Source organism: Coccomyxa subellipsoidea (assembly GCF_000258705.1).
Source record: "Coccomyxa subellipsoidea C-169, whole genome shotgun sequence".
Taxonomy (NCBI): Eukaryota; Viridiplantae; Chlorophyta; class Trebouxiophyceae; family Coccomyxaceae; genus Coccomyxa; species Coccomyxa subellipsoidea.
This window is the reverse complement of record NW_005178038.1, coordinates 443,857-468,019: the sequence shown is the minus strand read 5'-3', so window position 1 is coordinate 468,019 and position 24,163 is coordinate 443,857. Positions and strand designations below refer to the sequence as shown.

The following is a 24,163-nucleotide window of genomic DNA, read 5'->3' as shown; positions in this document are numbered from 1 at the left end:
ATGAGTGTGCTGTGTCCAGGCAAGTGGCAAGGCGCCCCAGTGGCTGTTAAGGTTGTGCGGCTGCCGCTGAAAGTGCGGCAGCATGCGGATGGCGTGCAGCCGACACCTGTCTCGCCCATGTGCCGCCTGGTGGCGCACCCTAACCTGGTCAGCCACCCCGCCCCCCCCTAAATTAACTTCTCAGCAACGTTTGGCATCAGTCCCGTTATAGTGTATCCTCGGCGATGTTCCCGCGAGGCACCTGCAGAGCTGCTTGGCGCTCTAGCTTGCGCTCTCTGCCCTTTGACCGTGAGATCATACCTCAGGGCCCGTGCATATCTAGTATGATTTCAAAAAGGTCATGACCCTGGGAATCCTCATAAGCGCGCCTGCATTCTGCGTGTATGAGGATCTCTGGCATGAATGCGCATCCCTTTCCTGATGGCACGCATTACAACATGGGGTCCATCTGGGTTCCAGGGTCCAGACGTGTGAACAGTAGCATCAATTGGTGCAGGTGGAGCTGCACACGTACAAGTGGACGGTGGTGAAGCGAGGGCGCGACTACGTGAGCGGCTGCCTGCGCTCGCCCGGCAGTGCCATCCCCGTTAACCTGCACAAGGCGCTGCAGCTGGTGGGGGCCACCACCGCCGCGGCTGCCCGGGACGAGGTGACTCACCCTAACTCATGCAATGCATCCTGCGACCATAGGACAGGGCGGGGTTTTCAGGGGCCAGCCGGCAAATACACAGGAGCAGCAACCTCACACCCCGCTGTATTTTTGAAGTAGCCTCTGGGAAGAAATAAAGAAATTACGCGGTGCTGCTCAGGGGCTTGCTCAGTCAATTATGCATTGCTCCTGAGAGGAAACAGCAGCACCGTGCTAGGGGGTGTGGCAGAAGTATGCTTGTAGTAGCGGTACTGGAAATATGAGCAGAAGTGAGATGCACAAGTGGGGTAAGGGAGAGATTATTTCGTATCGTGTCTCACGCTTTTGGTGTGGGTGCAGAAGCACGAGGAGCTGCTGGAGGTGGTGACGGTGGCGGAGCTGTGTCAGGAGGGAACGCTGCGAGACCACATCGACATCCTCTACAACGTGGGCAGCTGCCCCATCAGCGGGGCGCCCTCCTGCGAGGGCCAGGGCCTGCCCTCCCCCGCCCCGTCTGAGTGCGCGTTCCCTGTCATGGACCAGGTGCGCGCAATCAGTAATAGTTATGTAATAGATCGGCCCAGATGCAAGAATATTCCGGGTGCGCGTTCACTCACGTGCCAGGTGTGCGCACCTCATGACCCTATTCCAAAGTGCCCTTGATTCATGCAAAACCATCTGTCTCGATTTAGGCAGAAGCAAATGACAAATCGTGATGTGGACACTCGATGTGCACGATGTGTGCCCTTTCCCATGCCTTGTGAACGTCGCTTTGTTGGCTTGTCCTTAATTTGAAAATTAATCCACCTGTCAAGTTGCTGTTTTGACGTTGCTGATAGACAGTCATTGGACAAGCATGTCTCTGCCTGCCAAGCATGCAACCATTCAAGGGTGGTGGTTTGTGCAGGCGTCTGTGGAGAATGAGGGTGGCGATGCAGACGATGAGGTGGCGCTGATGCCTGAAGAGGCGGCCAGCATGGTGCATGGCGTACCTCCCACTGCAGCCAGGTGAGGATCTGATTATTGGAGATGGTCCTTGATCTCCTACCTGCCTTTGTTCTTGTCCTTGTGGGGATGCGCGACCTTAAGAGCCCTCAAGACCTAGCACAGAAACTGTCATCAAGAACTCAGCATCAATGCATTACATGCACGGCTGTGTAGTCACAGCTCAGAGTTCATCGGAAGGTATTGCAATCAGAGCTCATTAGTTGTCCCTGCAGCTCTTGTCCCTGCAGATTGGGAAAGAAGGAAGTGTGCTTTGCTCCGCTACACGGCGGTGTCATCAATTAAGCTGACCTGCAAGGTGCCTAGAAAGTTGGAAAGGAACCGATGTTGCTGTGCATCCATTGGGAAGATGCATGATGCATGAAAGGGAGAAGCAGCGGCTGACCTGCCCTGAGATAGAGGGTTTTGGCTGCAGGCTGGCACAGGTGGTTGATCAGTCTGCAGAGCGGTCCATAGCCAAGGCGGACTGCAGCATCCCGGACAACTTCATACACTTCACAGGCAGCACCAAGCCCTCAGAACAGCATGACAGCGATGGGGAGCTCGCTCTCAAACTCACAACTCTGCTGGAGGTGCGTCCTATCTGCCTTGGAGAGCTTCTTGCAATGTCCATGAGCATACCTAGGATGCTGAGGTTGCTGCTTGTCACATTGCATCGAGCACGCTTATGGTACGGAAGCGTCAATTTTTAGTCTACCAATAGAGTATACTTTGTTGGTATTAAGAGCGGTCGAAGCACATTACCTGCGAATTGCTGCCCTATTCCTCTAGAATGCCCCAATGTGAAATTTTTATCAATTTGACTTTTGTGGTCTGTTCTGGCCCCTGCTTAACATTGAGGCTCCTATGTGCAGGTGGGCCGTGGGCTTGCCTTTTTGCATGCGTCATGCATTGTGCATGGCAACCTGAGCTCATCAACCGTGCTGCTCAGAAAGAGCTCGTTGGACAGGAGGGGGTTCATTGCAAAGATAGGTGCGGGCCTGGACATACATTGCATTTGGAACATGTCAGAGGCATTTGCCAACATGTTCAATGGGGAGCATTGGCGCCGGTATGCAAATATTCCGTCAGGGATCACTTGCCATCGGAAAGATAAGTTGCCAGTGTTGTAGAGCAAGGATTGTTAGCCACTTGGCCTTTTGTGGGTGGTGGTATTGTACATTATAAGCATTGAGGAATATAAGCACCAAAAGCTGGATGCGTAGGGTGATTAAGTCATCTCTGTGTGATAATACTTTGTTGCTAATAGAATATCTTTGTTGGCAGGGCATGGAGGCGACGGCAGGGTGCCAGTACAGGCATCAGCAAGTGGCAAGTCTACAGGGGAGTTCCATGGCGCCACTTCTGCTGACGACGTGTATGCATTTGGAGCACTGATGGTTGAAATGGTCACAGGTGCGCCAAATTTGCCGTCAAATTTGAGAGCATTCACTGCATGTGTGGTGAATCCTTCCCTGACCTTGGAGATGTCTTGCGCCATTCTTGTACTAGTTCAAGCGGGGCTTCCTACCTCAGAATACAGCGGCTCCATATCTATGCGTGGCTCTTGCAATGGACACTTTGGGAGCATGCTGTCTATCCGGTTTGCCAGTCTTTTCTCCAATGCTGAAACCTCTTAACAAAGCCTTCCATGCGAGTCATGCAGCAAGCTCTTGTAGCAGGCTTGCACCCTCGTGCTTCACCCTGACATGCGCCCCTTCTTTTGTCATGCCCACAATTACAGGTTGCAAATGAAGATGCCAAGACGTACCTTGCTATCTTGCAGGGAAGTGCCCGGACCGCAGCTCTGATGGGCAGGCCGCAATCTTGGAGTTTGTGCGCCACAGCCTGCCCACCGCCTACAAGATGCTTGTGAGACAGTGCCTGGCAACTGAAGCTGTGTACAGGTGTGAATACCAGCGCCCACTGTGTCTCGCATGCATTTTCTGGTGTTCAAACAGTAAACTGTGTTCTGTATATGGTTTGGATGAGTGCAAATGAAGAAACATGTCAAGTATTCTCGATCAGCATTCCTGACCACTGCTAACATCCTCATGGCAGAAATACTGTAGCAATGAGGCTTGCTGCACCCTCTTCTGCTTGTCCAATCTGCGTGCCTTGGTTAAGAGCTGGCTCGCAGCAGTTCTATTCGTGCTGCAGCACATTAGTGACAAGGCATACACAGCTCTGTCCCAATGAATGGAAACTTTCTCGAGCCTTCAATTTGATTTATTTCTGAATGCGATTCAAAGTTGAATTGGTGCATGCCACCTATAAAAACTTTTTTGAGCCTTGACTTTGAACTCTATTTTGATTTTGACTTTGAATTTGCGCAGGCCGTCGATGGCAGAGGTGGTGTACAGCCTGGGGGTGCTGGAGGAGCAAATGCGCGAGACATGCGCGCTGTCCGAGGTTGACATCCTGTTCTCGATGTTCAACGACCACTGCCAGGGCCCTGCCACGCCCCCCGTGCGCAAGGGGACCCCGCGGTCGCCGCGGTGGCAGTCCCCCACCAGTCCCCCCGTCAGTTCCCCCGCTTCCGCTGCCATGCACGCTGACCTGGCCTCCATCGACGCCCTCTTCAGCAGGTGCGCAGTTGTTTGTATTGTCGATGCATTTTGTTCAAGATGCCAGCTCAGTGTCTTTTGTATTTGCACTCTCTTGCATCTGAAGGTGTGGCATACCATCTGTTGGCTCTGCTCCAATGCAGGTAATTTCAGGGGCGCTGACTCAGCTCAATCTTGCATGGTTTGCACGCCAACGCCTGTTGGTACTGATGTAGTCGTGCAAGCATGTCCACGAAGATAGGTTGATTTGCCAGCAAGATCCGGGCAGAACAAGTCCTACTTGCTGGCAACTGCTACCTTTCTTGAGTCCCAGCATGCACTACAAAACCAGCTCCATAAAGTGGCACTTGGGGTTGTCGTTCAGGTGCTTGCAGCAGAGGCCAAGGGCGCACGCTAAAGGAGATCCATTCATGGTGCAGCAGACAAGATGGCCCGCTGGTGAGCCCTGATGCTTACTTGATTGCAGACCTTCTCGGTGCTATGTCACTCTATGCAGCAGAAAAGGCCTTCACAGTGCTTCTCCTTACCTCACTCAGGTGCTTCACAATTCATCCACCCGTTACAGTGCGATGATGGCATTAGCTATATATCATATAAAGGCAGCTTGCTTTCTGCAGACAGACTTTGAGGTGTACTGTGCTTTGCAGGCCTCTGATGAGTGAGCCTTTTCGGGAGCTGGCATGTTGATGACTTTGTTGAGATATCTACCTTGTTTTCAGCGAGAAGAGCTCTTTTCCCTGACAATACAGATCTTACTGGCTGCTCATCTCAGCGCCACAGCAGGTAAAAGAGTGTTCAGGGACAGCATTTTCTGCTCTACTCACTTTCTGGGCTCCTTTCTCCACCGGCAGGGCTGGCATATTCTTCATGATGAGCAATACAATTCGTGCATTTCTTTTTTTTGGAAAATGATTTTGTTGAGGGGATTTTCTTCAAGGGTGCGGCTGTTGGAATCGTTGGAATCGAATATCGCAGTCTAAATCTTAGACTAGAGAGCTGAATGGGTAAAAACGACTTGGGACGATGAGGTTTTGGAATAATGAGTCTATCGCTGCTTGCGTTTGCTATTAGTTCTTTTCTCTCTTTTGTTGCCGCGGGGATTGTATGAATGTACCATAGCTTGCATGGGACAAAGTGGCCCACACAGGAGCTGTGTACAGCCTTTGCCTGCGTTTGAACATTCAAATTGGAATTTCCAGCGCATAGCAGGGGCATGTCAGGAGTCCAAGCAGTGTGAGGTTCTTGGCAGACTGGGGTGTATGGACAATCCTCCCTTCGGAGTTCGGACTGCCTTCAATTTTGCAAAACTCGTTCTCGAGATAAAACCCCACAACACTCAACATGCAAGATGCAATAATGCGAGGCAGCGCCTGTCTAGAGGAGTGCTGCTTGAGAACAGTGGCTTGTGTCTGATGTATTGTCTTATGGCTCTGCAAGGAATCATTGGGAGCTTGGGTGACAGACAGATCCTGTGTGAACCATAGACTCCTTGGTGTGATCATGAGTCCTGATACGCTGGGCAATATTGGGATTGATCTATTAAATTAAAATGGTTGCTCAAAAGAAGTGCCGTGTACACCACCTTTTGACTGCCAGTGGCCATGCATGGATGCATGGATGAGGCGGCATGGCAACTCCTGTGGCAGTATTGCAAGCTCCGGAGCATCCTAGCTCTGCATGAATATCCTAGGCGGTTTTGTGATCACAGTGGTGTTGCGGTCCTGCATGTGCTGCACTTCCAGCCTCTGTTACATGCAGAGGCATAATCTGAGCAACAATTAAACCTCCCAAACCGAGGTTCTCTTGGAGAGGCGACCTGTACTTAGTCAGCGGTCAGTCACCATGTGCCTTCAAAGCCGAGACTGCTGGAGCTACTCCCGGACATTCTCATGCGCTGATTTCATTCAGAAGAATTAAGTAACCGTCTGTACGGTGGTGGTGTTCTTGAATGCGGAGGGAAGTGTAAGTGCCGAAAGAGATTCATCCGATGTCCGTACAGTGCTTCACCATCAGATCTCCCGTCCCTGGCGGCATATTTGATTTCTAGGACCATCTCTTCTTCAATCGTAGAAATCTCAGATGTCTCGTAAAGATTGAAGCCGGGATAACGGGTGTACTAGAAACAGCACAGTGGCACATAACTCAGCTCTCTTGCCCTCCGGTGGTCTTTCCGAGCACTGAATAGTAATGAGATAGGATGGCAGTCTTCTAGAATGACAAAGCAGGGTTCACTGCTACTGTATCGTTGGTAAAGCGTGGGAAGGTTTAGGCATCTGTACTGCTGCTGAGGCACACCTGAGAACGCTTCAATGAGCTTTCTGGGCAACAATGCCTTCGGGATACCGGAGTCTGCAGCACAGACACAAGGAGCATTTGCTCCGGGGGCCGGACCTGACAATAGCAGCATCAGTCCCCTCCAGTCACCTCCATCGCCACCAATGACACCTGGAGGTGGTGGTGTTGCAAGTCTGCTGGCGCAGAAAAACACCTACACCGACAGCCAGGTCGCATCAGGGTGAGTGTTGGGACATTGATATCTCTGCTGCATTTAAGGACACGGATCATTTCACATTTTATGTTGGCAATGGCTTGGGCATGCTATATTATAGTTCTTGTGCTGTGTTGCAAAGGGCTATCTTCAACCTCATCATTGGCTGTGCGTGCATCTTTGGCTTCATCGTCTTCAGATGGTCAGGTGTAGCCTTCTACAGGTCTCGTATGGTGAGTCTCCTTTCTTCTGCCACTGTAAGTGCCTGCTGTGTGATGATGTCTGATCTTGTGACTGTTCATCATGTACATGAGCAAAAAGCATGCCGAAATCAGCTCAGATGAACCGGCACCATAGGATTGATACACCATACCTTTGTTTTCCATGCACAAGTGATGGGCTCGTGCTGCTTGCAGCTGCTACCCGAGGTCCTGGACAAACCTCCCGGCATGGCACTCACCTTCCCTAGAGTTATCTGGTGTGTCTTCTCTCTAACTCAGTTTGCCTTGCAATATGACGGCTGCTTCTTGAACCACAATATCTCTGCTATCATGTGCCCGACAGTGTGCATGCGCATTCGGAAAGGATCAGTTGCAATTAAAGACCGGGAGAAAGACATATGCCAGCGCATTCCTGAAAGGACATCCCTGATGGAATTCTGATTGTTTATAACTCTTCACATAGTTCTCATAGTTTACGTACAGCAGTGCATGGCTGCATTGCATGCCTGCTATGCAAAATAAGCGGCATGCATGTGCGTGGAACGGCAAATGATTCTGGATGCAAGTGAGCGCATGTGCCGGCATGTGCCATGCAGGTCCTGGATCCGACCGGTGCTGGCCGTCAGCGATGCAGAGCTGATGCGCACTGCCGGCCTGGACGCTCTCATCTTCCACCGCGCATTCACGTTTGGGATCCTCTTCTTTGGCCCCGTGACAATCCTCTCCTGCGTGCTGCGTGCGTACTACGCTCTCATGCTTCGCTTTGAGTTCGTCTGGGAGTCCAATGTAGTATGGCCAGCAAATTATTGCAAACAATCAATCTTCCCAAGAACAGCGATGTGTAATGCTCACGCCAACCACTGCTGTCAACAGTACACATGGCGTGCGATTGAAATATTCCAGCTTCTGCAGCTTGGCTTCTCTGCAACTGAGATGAGAGCTAAAAATTTGCTTGTGTGCATGCGCAGTCCTTCCGGTGTACGCATCGGGCCCACGAGTCAAAAGGAACCCGGGCGTGACGTTTGGAAAGTTCACCATGTCGAATCTGGAGCTCGGCTCGCCGCTCTACTGGTACAACCCTTCTTTGCGTTGCCTTGCTGTCCCTGTATCACCTGCAGAAAAGCACCCATGCATGCACACAGCATGTAAAGGGTTGTACTATTTTGGTGGAGGGCCGAATTGTCCTCGTGATAATAAAGCACTCCTGAGCAAACATTCTCAGGATCTGCAAATCACTGCAATGAAGACCATGTAGGATTACTATCTATCGAATTGTTATGCAAGCGAGTCATGGCCTGCGGACTTGGGAGCTGATCTGCCTGCTGACTGGTGTGCAGGGTAACTCTGGTGTATGTGGTGATCGTCATTGCATATGGACAGTGGCTGCTCATTCGCTTCTACAAGGTCTGGCCCATCCAAAGTTGGGTCTCACCTTGCTATGTTAGCTGCTAATTTCAGCACACAATCAGGATCAGACAGGTGCCTTGCTATCATTGTGCCTATGTCTGCCTATGTTGGGCGGAAGTGTTGGAAGCATTGCCAAGTTCTTTTAGTATCGTGGGACATTTGTGTCCTTGCTTAGTGTCCTTTCACATGTCAAGACCCTCAATTTGAAGCTCTCTCACTTGGATGCCTGAAGCTCCGGATCTGTTGTGCAGGAGTATGTGGAGCTGCACCAGCGATACCTGGTAAGGGGCGAACAGATGCTGAATGAGTGGCAGCTGAGGAGGATCCCCCGCCGCACAGGCTCCATGAACGGCAAAGTGGTCCGCCCACGGGTGGGTCCTACGTTGCTGTGTCCCATTTCCAAGACTGTCACATGATCAACCCTTATCAGGCACCCTTGAGATATGGACAGAGCCATCGAGAGTCTCTGCATGAGGCATTGCTTGCCTCTGTAAAGCCAAATATAAGATCTCCGTGCAAGCTTGTACTTTTGTGAAAAGGCTTTTGCTGGTATCAATACCGAGGGGGATATCTACTGGCCAAATGGGATTTCTAAGAGTAGCACTTGATGTGCTGACACTGCCATCATGGCATTGTATTCAGGCTGTGGCCATTTGCATTTTAGTCCAGGAATTTCCCAATCCACAACAGGGATTCATACCTCGAAGGCTGTATACAATCCTCACACTGAGCTGTGCCTGTGGTGTGTGCAGCGTCTGGGGGACATAAACGAGGACGAGGGGCGCGCGCCGAAAGAGCAGGGGGCAATGCAGCGCACAGAGGACAGCGGTGCCAGCAGCAAAGCCCCAGCGGATGGAGCTTCCAATGGCCACCATGATGACGTGCTCGGCGCGCACAACACGCCCCTGAAGAGCATAGGTGCAAAAGCCCTCCTTCCCCTTGCTTTTTGGCCTCTTCCGTTTTTGCAGATTGTTCAACGCTTAAGAGGGCTTGGAGGACCACTGTCTTGCTGTTTCCTTTGCAGTCCTATAGTGCACTCTGCTGACCATGAGCGGTGTCTTGGAATAGATGGTGACAGTCCAAAGGGAAGGGCAGGCATTTCCAGTTAGGACAAGTTGCTGCTGCAGCCAGGCTTGGTGCTTTGTTTCACTCATGACATCATGTGGTGACTATGTGCGCCAGACTGAAGCCCGGACGTCATCAGCTGGAAGGAACAGTACATGAATATCTGTGTTGTTGCATGTTTATACCATGATCACTTTATCACTGGATGCTGTTCTGATAACCTGACAGCATGTCATGTTGGATGCGCCAGACTGGAGCCCGGACGTCATTAAAGTGCACCCCATCAGCCAGTACGAGACCATGGAGAAGAGTGACGATGCAGACGGCGCCTCCAGAGGTATGATCCACGGTTCATGTCATTGGCCTGACCCCGCTGCTTGTGTCTCTCAGGTTCAGTGTGCTTATCAAGATAGGCATGCTGCCATTTATGAAGTGCACTCTGTGCATTTCTGCTGCGCTCAACCGCAGAAATTCCAGCCGAGTAGGAAAGCAGCTGTTCAATGATATGGCTTTGTTGGCCTTCTTTGCATGGACCTTTGGCTGGCAGGACCTTTGGCCGGCTGGATGAATATAGTGTCCTTGCCCTCTGGCGCATGCAGAGGTCGCGCACTTTTTGCAAGGGCTTTGTTAGCAGTAACCTGTGGCGCTGAAAGGGTATTCATATGCGTATTTAAATGGGTACTTAAATGGGTGTTTGACATCAATACTGGTGCACGCAGAGGGCGCGCGCATTCTGCGCTGGTGGAAGCCAAGCGCGGTGCTGATGACGTCATCGGGCCGGCCGGTGAAGGTGAGTGCTGCAGACAAATATACACAACAGCACAATCTCCACAGCTACAGTATCCTGACAGCTGCATGTGAAGTCATCCGCAAGCACTATCTTAAACTGTCAATGCTCCTTGCCTGAATATTAATTGTGAAACGCTGCCACTTGAGGTACGATTTGACAGACCTGGAAGATATGAACAAGAAGAAAATTATTTTCAAATTAGTTTGAAATTTAAACTTGAAAACTCAGCGCTTGCGGTGAAGGTGGCGCGGCCGCCGGTGCCCTTCCGCAAGATCGTGTCAACTCACCTGCCGGACGGTGAGGAGGTGTCTGTCAACGCCCAGCAGTACGTGGTGCTCGTCTGCGATGTACCTCCGCCGAGGTGGGTCCCATCATCTTAGCGGCAAATGCCTTGCTCGAGTCTGAGTGAGCTATTGCGCACGGGAAGATAGATAGCAGTAAGCATCGGTGGGTGTGGTGTTTGCAAGCCTGGCGGAAAAACACAGAGGGCCTGAGTGCCGTAGCAAGCAAGTCCTCGGATCTTTCTAAATCCCTCCCGTTGATCTGCTGCAGGATAGACCCCCTTTTAGTACTAATGCAGCACATAACAATGACTCAATCCGGTAGTCATCCCATTGTAGTAACTTCTTCTGCCTTGTGGGGCACTTAAGACTTTTCAAGGGGTTGCTTGCACTGAGTCTGAGCGCCTCTGTACGCACCATGCAGTGACACGTGTACTCGGGCATTAATAAGTTTTAGCCAGTGTATGAGGGCTTGAATGTGCAATAATAGTGGATGGCCTTGCTGCAAGGGTGCCATGATACTTCATCAGTAAGGCTTGCATGCGAGGACTTGCTATTGGAGTTGATTTCCCTTGTGCACATTGTGCAGTGATGCGGCAGCGCCTCCGAGCCGCCTGCGCGCGTTCCGGCAGCGGCTGCCGCGGGTGGGGCTGCCGGCAATGCTCAAGGCGTTTGGGGGCCCCTTTACAGCCAAGCTCAGCGTGGAGGTGGTTTCCACGGAATTGGTGCCCGCAGACAGCCTCCAGCCCACCCAGAGCACTGGGCAGCTCGGTGTGACTAGCGCTGATGGCGATGACATCATTGCTCATGCTGATGATGTCAACGCCAACGGCAAGGGCCACGGAGGCGACCGCCCTGACCCTGGTGCGTACCCGCTATTGACCTACATGTTTTGCTTGATAGCTACTGACCTAGTCGAAATTACATCCTGTCCTAGTTGAGGATCCTCACTGTCCTAGTCGACGTGATGCGTCACATGCTGTAAGCATATAAAGTCCTCCAGCCAGGAAATATGTGCGTCAGGAGCGCAACTAATGCATTTGTTGAGCTTTACTGCCGTTACAAAAGCCAGTGACACCGATCAATACAAAGGCGCTCGCCCGCTTTGTATGTCTTGCATCCTGCCTTTGTTTTCTTATACTCATTATTATTTATACACGTTTTGCACTTCCTAGGGACCTAGGATCCAGGTACGTCCAGCAGCACATGTATTTTCCATTCTGTGCGGTCATGGCACTCCTTGGTCTACTTAAAAACTAAAAATCAGAAAATCTTGTTGAATTCGGACTACTGTGCACTGGGCAGAGGTGGGCGTGAAGGGCGCGACAGAGCACCGGGGCACGCACACGGGGCACTTTGAGCTGGCGCCCGTGCACAAGATGTTCATGCACCGCTTGAGCAGCCCAGGACTGGGCACTCCAGACGCAGGCGGCAGCCCTGCAACCTCCCTCAACCGCCGCAGCTCTGAAATTTCTTCCGGAGCCCCGGCCGCCGCCGCGGCGAGCCGGCCCGCGCACACTTTCAGCGTGGAGCAGGGTTCGGCGCCCCCTGCGGAGGGTGACGGAGACGCGAAATCCGGCGGCGGCGCCGCCCTGCGTTGGAAGGGCGTTGCCTCTGCCTTCCAGACTGCCAGCACAGCGGTGCGAACCTGTTTATTCATTGTACACGACCTTGCAATCTTCCGCACATCACAGCTGATTCTGGTGTAATTGCTTCTCTATGGGCTGGATGATTGAACCACATATTGGGCTCTCTTTTCATTAAGTCTGCCTTCCAGACAACCAGCACAGCAGCACAAACCACTCATGTTCGGTGTACAAGAACTTGCAGCTTCTGCAGATCGCTGCTTGTTCTTCTAAGTTGCTTGTATATCAGCTGGGATCCTTTGTGAACCATATTTTTGCTTGACACATGATCGGCAGCCAATTTTCAATTCTCCATGCAATAGTTAGCTGAATTTGCTGCATTGTGATGCCATGTGTGGTCATGCAACTTTCCTGCAAAATGGTGTCCAGTGCCACAGAAAAATTTTGGTACGGCCGTGCTTGGCATGATCTGAGCCAGTTGCTGGTTGTGCATGCATTACTCAGCTGTGTGAGCTGCAATAGGATGATTGCACGGAATTAGAATAGAGCGACAGCTTCAATTGTGATCTTGCAATAATGTAAAGAAGTTTCCTGTGCCGCAGAACAAGTTTGGGACGGCCAGGGCGGAGGATCTGCCGGACAGCAAGACCGGCCCGCATGGCTCGGCGGCTGCGGCGGCGGCTGCGGCCGATGCGAATGTGACCCCAGAGAGCGCGGCACAGGGTGATGGTGCAGAGGTGAGAACACTGACTTGGCCCCTCCTCAGGCAAAAGTACTATGTTATACACGCTTTTTCTCCTAGGAGGCTAGGTGCGTCCTGCAGACAAGCTGGAGTGTAAGGCTGCCGCAATCCTGCCCCTTGTTGGGCTCGCCAGATCCAAGCAAGACCCAATCAACCGTGGGCACGGCGCAGTATTTATACTCATTCAGTGTTTATGCCGCCCCTCCGCCGGCCGGCGGCGGGCAAAAAATGTTCAGTGTAAATTATAGGCGCAGGTGGATTAACTGGAGGTTCAGCTGTGAGACAGCACATGCTCTGTGAAATGATTGCCTATTTGCCTGGCTGTGGCTGTGCCAGGTGGAGCTTGGGGGGATAGGCCTTGTGGAGGCTGTCTTCAGGGGGATGTTCCCAGACACCTTCCAGGAAGTGGTGCCTGTGCGCAACCACAAGGCAAGCACCTGCTCCTCTGACCTGCTCCAATGAGTTTTGAACGAATGCAATGGCTTTCTTTTCTACTCATGTTGATCTGTAATAATGAACGGCATACACCATGCGTGCAACAAGGGGTATCAATACAATTCAAATTGCAAAATTGGCTGTGACTATCTGGATCTCCTCTGTTGAAAGGCTCAGCCTGACAACCTAAGCATTTGACTGCCGCATTCTTTGCACTTGGGCTATATGCCCCTTGAGGAGCGTGCTTGGATTTGTGTTGTGATTGTGCAGCCCCTGGACAAGCTGATGTTCCAGTGGGACAACAACTACCGCCAGCTTGAGATCGCTGAGGCAAAGTACCTTGCGAGCCACCAGACAAAGCGCCCAACACACCGCCTGGGATGCTGCGGATGCTCTGGTGCGCCCAATGTGTCATTTTTGTTCATTAGAAGCTAAACAAAACAAGACAGTCAGCAAGCTTGCTTGCTGCACATGTAGACAGATGGCTGACCTACTTCATAAGGCATTCTTATGTTTTGCACGGCAGATCTCTTCAGGTGCACTTGGCACGGTATTCTCTGTGAAATTATCAAATTGCAGTTCAATATACTTCACAATAACAAGATTTTGATTGGCAGAACTAAAGAAAGAAGACAGTATTGCTGCAAAAACCTCATTACGTGTTCTGAATTTGCAGGAGAGACAGTGGACTCCATCAATCATTTCTCCGCTCAGATCCGCGCGCTGGAGAAAAAAATCATCGAGGAGAAGGAGCGCATCCTGAATGTGCGCTACCTCCTGTTCATTGCATTTAAACCATCAATCTGTGAGATGACAGTGTCGTGGTGCTGGACTCCTTGTACTAGCAACACAACGACAGCATCTGCCAGTGAGCAACGGAGTGTGAGGCTTAGGTGGCTTGGACATGCTGTGCTTAGTTCAGTGCTCGTTGGAAAATAAACAAGGGTTCTGCACGCTCAACTACTCAAAGTCGGTGTCTCTGTGCCAAAAATTTACTGCCGATCACTGGTTCTCTCTCTTGACAGTTTGCTCATTGGTGCTGCAGGAGCCGCCGGTGACCAATTCTTACTTTGTGCTGTTCAACTCTCAGACGGCCGCCGCTGCCGCCGCGCAGTGCTGCATCTTCCCCGAAGGCGCCGCCGATGCCTTCCGCGTCATGAGCGCCCCGGGCCCGGAAGAGGTACTCCAAACTACACCTTGCCTTGACATTTCTTTCACAAAGGCCACTTGTACCATAGTCCATGCACAGCGTTTTGTATGAGTTGGCAGTGGGACAGCTGCCACCTTCAAATGTGCACCACTGTTCCTGTGCTCCTTGCAGAGCATATGCAATTTTGTGCAATGTGCTGGGTTGTTTAGGCTGCACACTTGCTTGTGCCTGTCCTTTCATGCGTAACAACCTGCAAATGAAGGCAAGTGAAAGCAACGAGTAGCATTACAGATGCTTCATATCCAGCGGTGGCTCTTCTCTTCATGTCTGCCTTCTACAGGGGCCCGAGAAGAAAACTTGCCACGGGCTATGAAGCACCTACAATCTCTATGACGAGCAGGCAGATTTCAGGGCAGGAAGGGCCCAAGGTGGTGCTGTCACCGCTGAAGCCCTATTAAATGCCTTTGTGCAGGTGAATTGGCAGATGCTGTGGGTGAGTCGGCGCAAGCGCGCTGGCCTGCGCATTGCAGGCTGGCTGCTCCTCACCGTCGTTATCATATTCCCCATCGGTATTTTCACTGGTGAGTACCCCCTCAATTTCTGTATTTTCATGTGCTCTGCTTAATATGCTGTCAAGTGTGCTTACGGCAGTGCATGTAGCTTGTGGGCGCCACAGAAGATATCACAGGTACGCGTCCGCTTCCATGCCTCATATTGGAAAGGTATCACCAGGTATGCGTGTGTTTGCATGCTTCAAGATGACAGCAAATTGTCAAGGGCAACAACAGCACGCAGGACAGAGGGCGGAAAACTCCTGTATGCAGTCTTTGGCGTGCAGACAGCGCATGATAATAAGACCTGCATGATGTTATGATGAGTCTGATTCTATGGGTTATGGAAACAATTGTGCATGCAGGTGCGGTGACGAACATCACAAATGCGCTCTGCCAGCGGGCACAATTTGCGGAAAACATTTTCTGCGCCTCCACATCCAAGTTCAAGTCGCTAATCACCGGCGTGCTCCCCCCGCTGCTGCTCACCCTGTGGCAGAACCTCTTCATGCCACAGCTCGTGTACATCGGCGCCCAGGTGACCAAAATTCCTCCTTGGTTTCTCTGTACGAGCAAAATGTTCAATCCACAATATCTCTTAGGCTGTACAGCAGGAGCTACGTTTTGAACTTCATTGCATTGTTGATATTGATCCCTGATCTTTCCCTTTCTCCACACCATGGCTTGTGTTGAAGCCACTTGGGGAACCCGATATCTGTTGAGGAATTGCAGACGGGGGGATGCAGAATGAGCAGGGATGCAGAAGGCACGCTCATTCTGGTCTCAAAGATTGGCTTGCTCTGAGTTTATTACAAAGGCTTGGCTGAATGCGTTGACAGCAGCAACGGCTGTGCATGTGCAGCTGCTGTGCAAGAAACCGTCGCTGTCAGGACTGGACCGTCTCATCCTGAGCCTGTTCTTCATCTGGGGCATCCTCTCGGTGCTCATCGGCGGCATCGTGGGTGGCTCCATCCTGACCTACCTCTCCCCAGACTTCATCTCACGCCCAGGCGCGCACCTCAGCCGAAAGCTCTGTAACCTGGCTCTTCCAGATCTCTCTTCAAAGCCCTTTCAGCTCGCCTATGTGAGTGACTTCTAGTGATGAGGATTGGGGCGGCTTGTGAAAATTCTAGGTGCAGCTTCTGGCAGACGCATGTTGCCTCTATTGAAAGGAAGTGCGTCCAACAGGATCATTTAAGTGGTTCATGGCCATGAAGCTCATTGCTGTAGATAATCCCGCAGCCTGAGTCTCTGCTGTGTTTCACTACGAGAAGCTATCAATGCCAATTCGTTTCCAACAAAATGAGCGTGGTATGCTGTGCAGATCGCATCTATGAGTTCATTGGGCCCTCTCTGTCGTCTGCCTCCAACTTCTTCATCAACTACATCGTCTTCCAGGTGGGCAGAATGCTTCCATATCCATTAACCATGCTAGTAGAGAAGTGCCGTGGTGTTCGACAAGACAATATGGTCTTGCATGGCAGCTAACCTTCCTGCAGTGTCTAGCGCTGAGTGTCTTGGAATATAGACAATGCAATGCATGGTCATCTATCGAGGTGGACAAGTTTGTGTTGTGTGCAGGGCTTCTTCATGATCCCCTACCGCCTCTTCTCGCCCACCTTCTTCCCCCTCTTCACAATGCTGCGCAAGCTGGGCATCCTGCCATGTAAGCCCCCTTCCCAGGTCTAATTCAGCATTCTTGACCTGGTGCAGATGTTTACCATGCGGAGGTGCAAGCTAAACTTAGTGTCTGCATGAGGAGTGCTGCACTTTCCTTTTTCAAAATGGAGGTAGTGATGCTGGCCAGGGCAATCCCATCCAAACGCCACCATACGCAGAAGACAGAGGTGAGTGTTTCAGGAGGCATGCTGTGAGGATGATACCAGTTGTGTGCTCACCAGTAATAAAAAAGGACTTATTAATCAGACCCCAAGCAGCTTGAACCCTTGATCCCAAGATAACGCCCAGATCTTTGGTCCCTTGCGCTGTACATTGTTTCAATTACCACCCTCAGAATAGCTTTTTATTTAGTACCTGCTGGCAGAACCCTGAAGCAACCCCTCTATTTCCCCTGTGATACAGGGCCCAAGGGGGAGCGCGCGTACATGGAGGCCATGTACCCGCACTTCAACATCCGCGTCGGCTGCGAGCTGGGCCGCGGATTCATGCTCATCAGCTCAATCACCCTTGCCAACGCAGCGGTGTCACCCATCATCCTCCCCTTTGCGCTGTGGTGGTTTGTGGCCTCCTGGATCATGTGGCGATATGCGATCCTCTATGTCTTCGAGCGAAGCTCCGAGTCCGGCGGCATGGTGAGCGCTCCTGCCCAAGGCTCTTCTCCAGGAAGCTGCCTCAGTGCAGTACATCTGCTCTTGGTTGCCGTGTGAAGGAAATCAGCCACAGACAGTGGCCCGGCCAAAGCAGTCTGACACTTGTTTCTATTCTCGAGGAACTTGCAGCTCTCACCCTGTCTTGTTTTCTTTTTACGGATCAGCATTAGTGTGTCATTTGGTGCTGCTGCATTAAGCAGCAGGACACATTGGCCGGGACCAATGTGTGGTCTGGTCCAAGGGGCACTGTGGAGTGTGAAAGTGGGTTTCTGTGCTGCCATGCTGGATTGCAGCCTCTGTGGCAGGGGCTGATTGCCAGGTCGTAGTGGTCGCTGTCAACCTCTTACCACCACTTCCATGCCAGTCTCTAGTCATTTCTAGGACCTCGCTGCTGCATGCTGATTCCTTTTGTTCTTTCACATGGTGGACAAGAGATCGGTGACTTTTCAGGATTGCTCAGGCGGCAATTTGCGCTGCCCAGCAAGATCCAGGAAGGGATTTGGGCTGAGTAGTGCTGGCTGTGCTGCAGATGTGGCACCAGATCTTTGACAAGCTCCTCTGGTGCTTCTTCATCTTTGGCTTCTTCACAGGTGCGCTCCAGCTCCAAAATTCCATACGCTTTGGACCCCAGATTGCAGAGCTGACTGACTTACTTCTGCTCTCCTGTACCATATGAAGGATGTGTTCTTACGACTTGCCAAGGACATGATCAGGTCAGTAGGCTTGAAAAGAAACCAATTTGTTGCATGCCTTGTGAGTGCTGTGGCGTGTGGGGTGCAGGCTGTGTGATGATCACCAACAAGGCTATCATCCAGGGTGGTATCCTAATTGTGCTCACACCCATCTGGATGCGCATCTTCTACAAGTGAGCACCCCTTCACTCAGCAGCCTCTCTGCCAGATCTTCAACAGAGTTGTGGTTGTCACACTCGTAGTTATTCCACCACATGCATGCTGATAGACACATTGCACTGTCGATATGATTATCACAAAGAACGAGTCTACTATGTGCGGAAGAATGTTCTGCAGCATGGCATGGTGTAGCCCTGCAGTGTGTGATTTTGCGCAAGCAACCGATTTTCATTTTGCGCTTGTATGTGCACACAGCTACGCGTCGGAGCGGTTTGGCAGGGAGCATGCAGCTGCACCGCTGCTGCTGGCTGCAGGCGCACCAGCCGCCACCATCGACCCAGCCATCTACACAGCTCCGTCCCTCAGGTGTGCAAATTCTTTCCACCCAAGGATTGAAAGCAATCACTCACCTAAGAGTCATGGGTGGATCTTGGTAATGGGGGATCCGCAATACTGCAGCTCAGCACTGACATCTGCTGCCCATCTGCTGACACACGCATGCATGATGTCATCTGGGTGCATACGGATTAGATCCACCACAACACGTTGCTTAGCCCAATTTTAATTTTAGGCATGTGCATCCCATAGGGCACAGTGAAGTCCGGCTGCTGATACTGTCCGTAGCAATGCATGCATTGGAGGGTGTGAGTGTCAGTTGGTGCTGAGCGTGTGGAATGTAGCTGAACAAGAGAGGGTCCGCACACGGGCACCGGATTGCATTTGAAGACATCCCTACGTCTCTTGTGGTCATCTGGTTGTGGATTTTCTGTTGTCTCGAGCTCTCTAGCCTCTGTTTCCTGTTCTCAAATCGAGACTTGGACCTGGACGCACCTCATTGGCATCACGGCGGACTGTAGAACTGGGCATGCCTGGTGCCCCAGCTGGCGGATCCGGTATAAATAATGAGCAGTGTGCCCATGGTTGATTGGATCTTGCTTGGATCTGGTCAGCCCAACAAGGGGTAGGCTTGTAGCAGCCTTTACCCTGCAGCTTGTCTGCAGGTCGTACCTTTCCTTTTAGCAGGAAAAGCGTGTATAAATAATATTAACCATGCCTGGTGCCTGGGTTCAGGCCGGGCTGCGCTGGATGGTACCCGGAGTATAACAAGGCATGGGAGCATTGGGGCATGCCTGCCTACGCCTTCTGACCAGCTGCCACATAGCAGCTGACTTTGTTTATTGGGTTCTTGGTGCCCTGACACCGATAATACATGGTTCAAACGACTTATCAATTTGTGGCGAGTTTAATAGAGGAGCAGACGCTGCGCAAGCAGCGGTTGCAGGCGAATTGATCGGAATTATCCCCTTGATGGTAGAGAATAGATGTCCGGCATTTAATGATTTGAGCTGTTACGTTGGAGGAGATCAGTAGAAATCAAGCAGAAATGTCGCAGTGACTGCTTGAAGACTCACATCCCGTTGTGCAGTTTTCAGTGATTTGGTGTGACACGTGTTTGATTGCAGTATGCCTTTCCATTTGCAAGGTTTCATGACATTGTGGCTACTAATATTAGTAGTACCGCCCTGCAACATCATGTGTATGATACAGTGTTCCATCATTTTCAAAACCATTTGTACAGGAGACTCCAGCCGCTGTAGTAAGTACAGCATACACTGAAAGTGATGCAAGTGCAGTGCAAGACTTGTTGCACAGAGAGAGAGAAACATCACATCGTGCCAGCCACATGCAAGAGCACTTCAATGTTCCAGGACCGACTTTGGAGCTTAGCTTCTTGTAGCTTCCAACCGCTTGGAACCTTGAAGGTGCGAGGCAGTCACACGAAATTTACGATGTCGATGTGGAACAGAACGTGAACGGGGTACTGTCGCATGTTGATAATCGACAAAATTTTTCGTTACCAAATATAGCTGGAAGGATCAGACGTTGCAACACAGGTGAGAGCGGCCTCAATGCCCTTTTGGGGCATTTACAACGTTGTGGCACACCGTAGCTCTGCAAGACAACACTTGGACTTAATCTACAGATCTAAGCTGTTCTATCTTTATTTCAGTTCATTGCCTTGGCGTTAGGGATCGCAGGCGACTTATGTAGACCGCGGATCCTCGCTGTGCACGGTCTTGCATGGCACCTAGTCCAAACTAAGGCGTTTGTCGGAGCAGGCAATCAATTGCTGCGAGGAGGTGAGAATGACAGGGACTGTCAGAGAAGAGAGGGCCAGGCAGCTCGAGAGCATCAACTCGGGCATCGTCAACAGGTACAGTGCAGGGTTTCCCTGGTCTTGACTTCACTCACTTGTCCGCGGCCTTTCAACTTACAATTAATCTAAATTATCACTACTCCGTTGCAGCCATGACAAGCGGACGATGGAAGCAGTGCAGAGCGGCTCCACAGCTGGCAGGTCTGCTGGTGGGGGCTATGCCAGCACTGGGCAGCACTCTCTGGGCGGCGGGTACACCGGCAAGGCGTCTGACATCACTGGCGGCGAGACTGGTGGCTTCAAGGATATCACTGGTGATGCTCTTTTGCAGTGAACCTGCGTTCGAGATTCCAGGCCGCTTTACGCTTGCAGACCACTTCTTAATATTTGTATTGGAGTAATTGCAATTGTTCCTGAACCCAATCAATTTGTGGGCACGGTGCTTGGTCAAGTCCCGCCGCCCGCCAGCCAGGGGCATCCTTTATGTCACCAAAAGTGGGTTTCAAATTAATGCTCTATGGCTTTGTGTAGGTGGCGACAATGGCGCGCGCGCAGATGCCCCCAAGAAAGAGGGAGACAGCAAAGTGGGGGGCTTTAAGGACATTGTGGGGGGAGTGACCGGAGGCATCAAGGATCTGACCGGCGGCAAGTCATCAGAGGGCTTCAGTGGCCTGACCGGGGGCAAGACTGGCGGATTCAAAGACCTCATTGGAGGCGACACAGGCAACATGGAAGATGTGGGCCTGGGCCAGAAGACTGGCACTCCCTCTTGATCGAGAAGCGCCAGATGCATATAATGATGTGACAGTATAGCTTGTCCCCTCATGTACCGTCAGTACCGTACAGTGACTCCTGGGATTTGTGTACCATACAGCTCAAGAGAATCTGGAGACCTCTTCAAGTTGCAAGACCAGGGGAGCTGATACCTCCAGCACATGTTGAGTCATGACCATTATGACAAATTTTTGGCGGAGTCCATGAAAACAGACCTCTCATCTTCTGTGCCGCAGTGTGTATTATGGCAATAGAGATGGCGTTTTGCGACGCGCATTGAATCTACTTTGCAAGCAAGGGAATTACAGCATATACAGCTGGGATCCCGGAGGAATGTGCCATGATTTCAGGTACAGAAGATTGAGTTCAGGCAACGCCACGACAGTGGATTCTTGACGCAGAGACATCCCATGAAGGGGCCACGACATTAGTGACCCACGCTTTGTTAAGGGGATCCAACTACTCTTCAAAAGATATGTAATTGGGTTATGCTGCAGCTTTATTGAACATGCATCTGGAGGCACGTGCACACTGCATGTCTGCACATGACAGCAACACAGCTTCTTGGAGCTCCCAGGCACCATCAAACACCGACACACCAAAGGCACAACCTCGTGTTGAAATTTGGAGTGAAAATAATTTCAACATGGACTCATGCCTGCAGGATGTGCGTCAGAAGTTGAGTAGAAAAGCAACGTTCGAACAGGCACTGGCAGATCTTCAACAACTTCTCAACGATAACCCCGAACTCATCCAGAACCCGGAATATTCTGCAGTAGTGCAACGAAGCTTCACTCTGTTGAAATCGAGGTACACAGCTCCAGCGTTTTGGTCAGCAGGCCGAAATCTGTACCAGGCAGTCGAGGTACGACAACCGAGGATCGTGTTAAACATCGGTGTTGAACTTATTCCCAATAATACAGATATTATTGTTTCGTGGTTCCTGTCTACTGAAAGCTCTTTCACTTGATCTATGCGGGCTAAGAAAAGGCACTTGTTTCCCAGAAGGATCTGGAAGCACTGAAGTCTCAGTTTACCGAATCGTCTGCAGGGAGCGACCAGCGAACCAGATGTCAAGGCCAGGTGCACAGACTACATCGACCAGTGCTCTGCCCACCTAGGGGAAGGGCCCAGCACGGATAGCGAGGCACCTCAGCCAGAGCCTGCAGGAACACAGCAAGGCTCAAGGCAGCCATATCTCTTCGAAGGCCAGTTCTCAAATGTGAGCACCTTTTACTCGCACTGTAGTGCTCTATTCATGTGGGTGGATTTTTCAGGGCGCTTTCACACGTCAACAGCAAGAAAGCAAGTCCATGTCCTGCACCAGTGCTGCATGCAGTGCCAAAGGAAAATCTCACCATTCAGTGTGACATGGAACCATAGCGATAATGTGAATTGAAGGAGCCCATGGCATGCAGGGAAATGAGTCTCCGCCAAGGGAGAGGGAGAGTAGGTTGGAGGATCTGCTGGCGATGCTGTCAGCGCAGATGACATCAGCGGAGACAGCTGGCGAAGGGCAAGACGGGCAGCCTGGCGAGGCCATGCAGGCAGGCCAGACTCTGCCCAGCATGGACGCCCTGGACGAAGGTACCCAGTACTTCCCTGCTGCAAGCATTTTGCATGCCCGCATTTTCAGGACTTTCTTGGATACAATGAAAACACTATTTTAGGATGTCATCTAGACCAGAAGAGGCTTCATGTGGTCTCTTGCTCGGGATCTGTGATCCAGCTCTTCTTATGCAGCCACCCATGGACTGTGGTTGTTGTCACAATGTAAATCATGCATTGTCTCTCTCTGAGCCCTGCTGTTGCCTGTGTGTCGTGTCATCATGAAATGACATTGTGTTCTCGTGTTTTAGACTTGGCAGCGGCGCTGGCAGCGTCCTTGGCGGAGGAGGGGGTCCGGCCGGGGGGCGCGCCCCCCGCTTCCAAGCATGCAGTCAAGGCGCTGGTGAAGGAGACACTCACAGAAACGAGGCTGAAGCAGCTGGGGGGACCCGACGCCCAATGCAGCGTCTGCAGGCAAGTCACACATTCCACTCAACACATCTTCTTCATGCAAATAGACAGACTAAAATTTGGAAGTGCCGCCTTAATGGAGGATCACTGTGCAGCTTGCCCTGGCCTGTATCGCGGACTGCATGCAGCACAAAGCTGTATGCAGCATCTGTAGGCAGATTCACATTCATGCCCACCTCCCTTGCATGCACGCCCACCGAACTTCTTCTTCCGCATTGCCCAATTTCGCTGTGTCCTCGGGCGGACTGCCAGCATTGCTATTTGTGACCGTTTCTGAGTATGGTGCTAGAGAGCTTTAGAAACCCTTGCTGCATCTGGAATCAGCGGTGCAGCTTTGTGGGGTTCGCGCTGCGCAGTGGAGTCGGCTCTGTGCTTCGAGATTTCATTTCAGACCTGCACTACCAGGAGCACGCAGTAGATTTAGTTCAAGATCTGAGCGCTGCTGTGCGTGCAGGGAGGATTTGCAGGCGGGAGATGAGGTGCAGATCATGCCCTGCAGTGACAGCCACGTTTTCCACCCGCCTTGCCTTGCTCCCTGGCTCAAAGACCACAACTCCTGCCCGGTGAGTTTTGTAGCTTTGCGCCAACCTTGTCTGTGGCATGCTTGACCTCCAATCACTCCCCAGATACCATCAAGGCGTCTGTTTTTATTGGATCTTGTTTATTTTGGCTTTGTGCCAGTTAAATAGCACCTGGCAGGTCACTTCCTGATTAGACAGCAGAACTCTCTCAGATCGGCACCAATTCTGCAGTTTTCAGACCCCAGAATTGCTAAATGTTTGCACTTGCCCCAAAAGATAAACCTGAAGAGAGCGGCGCATGGGACTGGCAGATGGTGGGTGTGAGTTTTTTTGGTTGTGGTGTAGGTGTGCCGGCATGAGCTGCCGACTGACGACGACAGCTATGAGAGGAAAAAGGAGCGGGACGCAATTGAAGCCGAGGAGCGCAAGGGGGCTGCGAATGCCGTGGCGCACAATGAGTTCATATACGTGTAGCGCAACGAGGCCATACTTACTAATTGGATCTCACTTGAACAGTGAGCGCTTGATTCTTGTGCTGCTATTGTTAGCATCATTGCGTAAAGCAAGTCTGAACGAAAGAAGAACATGCATTGAGCAATTTCAGGTTACCATTTA

The 24,163-nt window shown here is 51.4% G+C and overlaps 3 protein-coding genes across 3 annotated transcripts; all 3 read left to right on the top strand.

The window, feature by feature from the left end:
- On the top strand, nt 1-19,595 carry COCSUDRAFT_65366 (hypothetical protein; the record flags this gene model as incomplete). The annotated part of the gene is made up of 34 exons (XM_005648948.1): nt 1-147; nt 497-649; nt 989-1,171; nt 1,536-1,636; nt 2,049-2,205; nt 2,488-2,605; nt 2,900-3,028; nt 3,399-3,519; nt 3,949-4,200; nt 7,485-7,624; nt 7,857-7,959; nt 8,226-8,292; nt 8,547-8,666; nt 9,048-9,213; nt 9,611-9,697; nt 10,080-10,150; nt 10,393-10,511; nt 11,021-11,295; nt 11,737-12,071; nt 12,620-12,754; nt 13,096-13,173; nt 13,465-13,591; nt 13,871-13,959; nt 14,240-14,374; nt 14,817-14,925; nt 15,261-15,433; nt 15,758-15,929; nt 16,220-16,293; nt 16,477-16,561; nt 16,978-17,207; nt 17,755-17,815; nt 18,006-18,090; nt 18,332-18,442; nt 19,148-19,595. The coding sequence occupies 34 exons, from the start codon at nt 1-3 to the stop codon at nt 19,221-19,223; spliced, it is 4,584 nt and encodes a 1,527-aa protein (XP_005649005.1). The 3' UTR covers nt 19,224-19,595.
- Nucleotides 19,596-20,400: 805 nt separating this feature from the next.
- Nucleotides 20,401-21,007, top strand: COCSUDRAFT_61886 (hypothetical protein; the record flags this gene model as incomplete). The annotated part of the gene is made up of 2 exons (XM_005648947.1): nt 20,401-20,548; nt 20,766-21,007. 2 exons carry the CDS (start codon nt 20,401-20,403, stop codon nt 21,005-21,007), a joined length of 390 nt encoding a protein of 129 aa, XP_005649004.1.
- A 608-nt stretch (nt 21,008-21,615) lies between these two features.
- On the top strand, nt 21,616-24,022 carry COCSUDRAFT_65365 (hypothetical protein; the record flags this gene model as incomplete). Its single annotated transcript, XM_005648946.1, has 6 exons — nt 21,616-21,873; nt 22,060-22,230; nt 22,427-22,595; nt 22,868-23,022; nt 23,495-23,590; nt 23,894-24,022. Exons 1-6 carry the CDS (start codon nt 21,655-21,657, stop codon nt 24,020-24,022), a joined length of 939 nt encoding a protein of 312 aa, XP_005649003.1. The 5' UTR covers nt 21,616-21,654.
- Between the last annotated feature and the right edge of the window lie 141 nt (nt 24,023-24,163).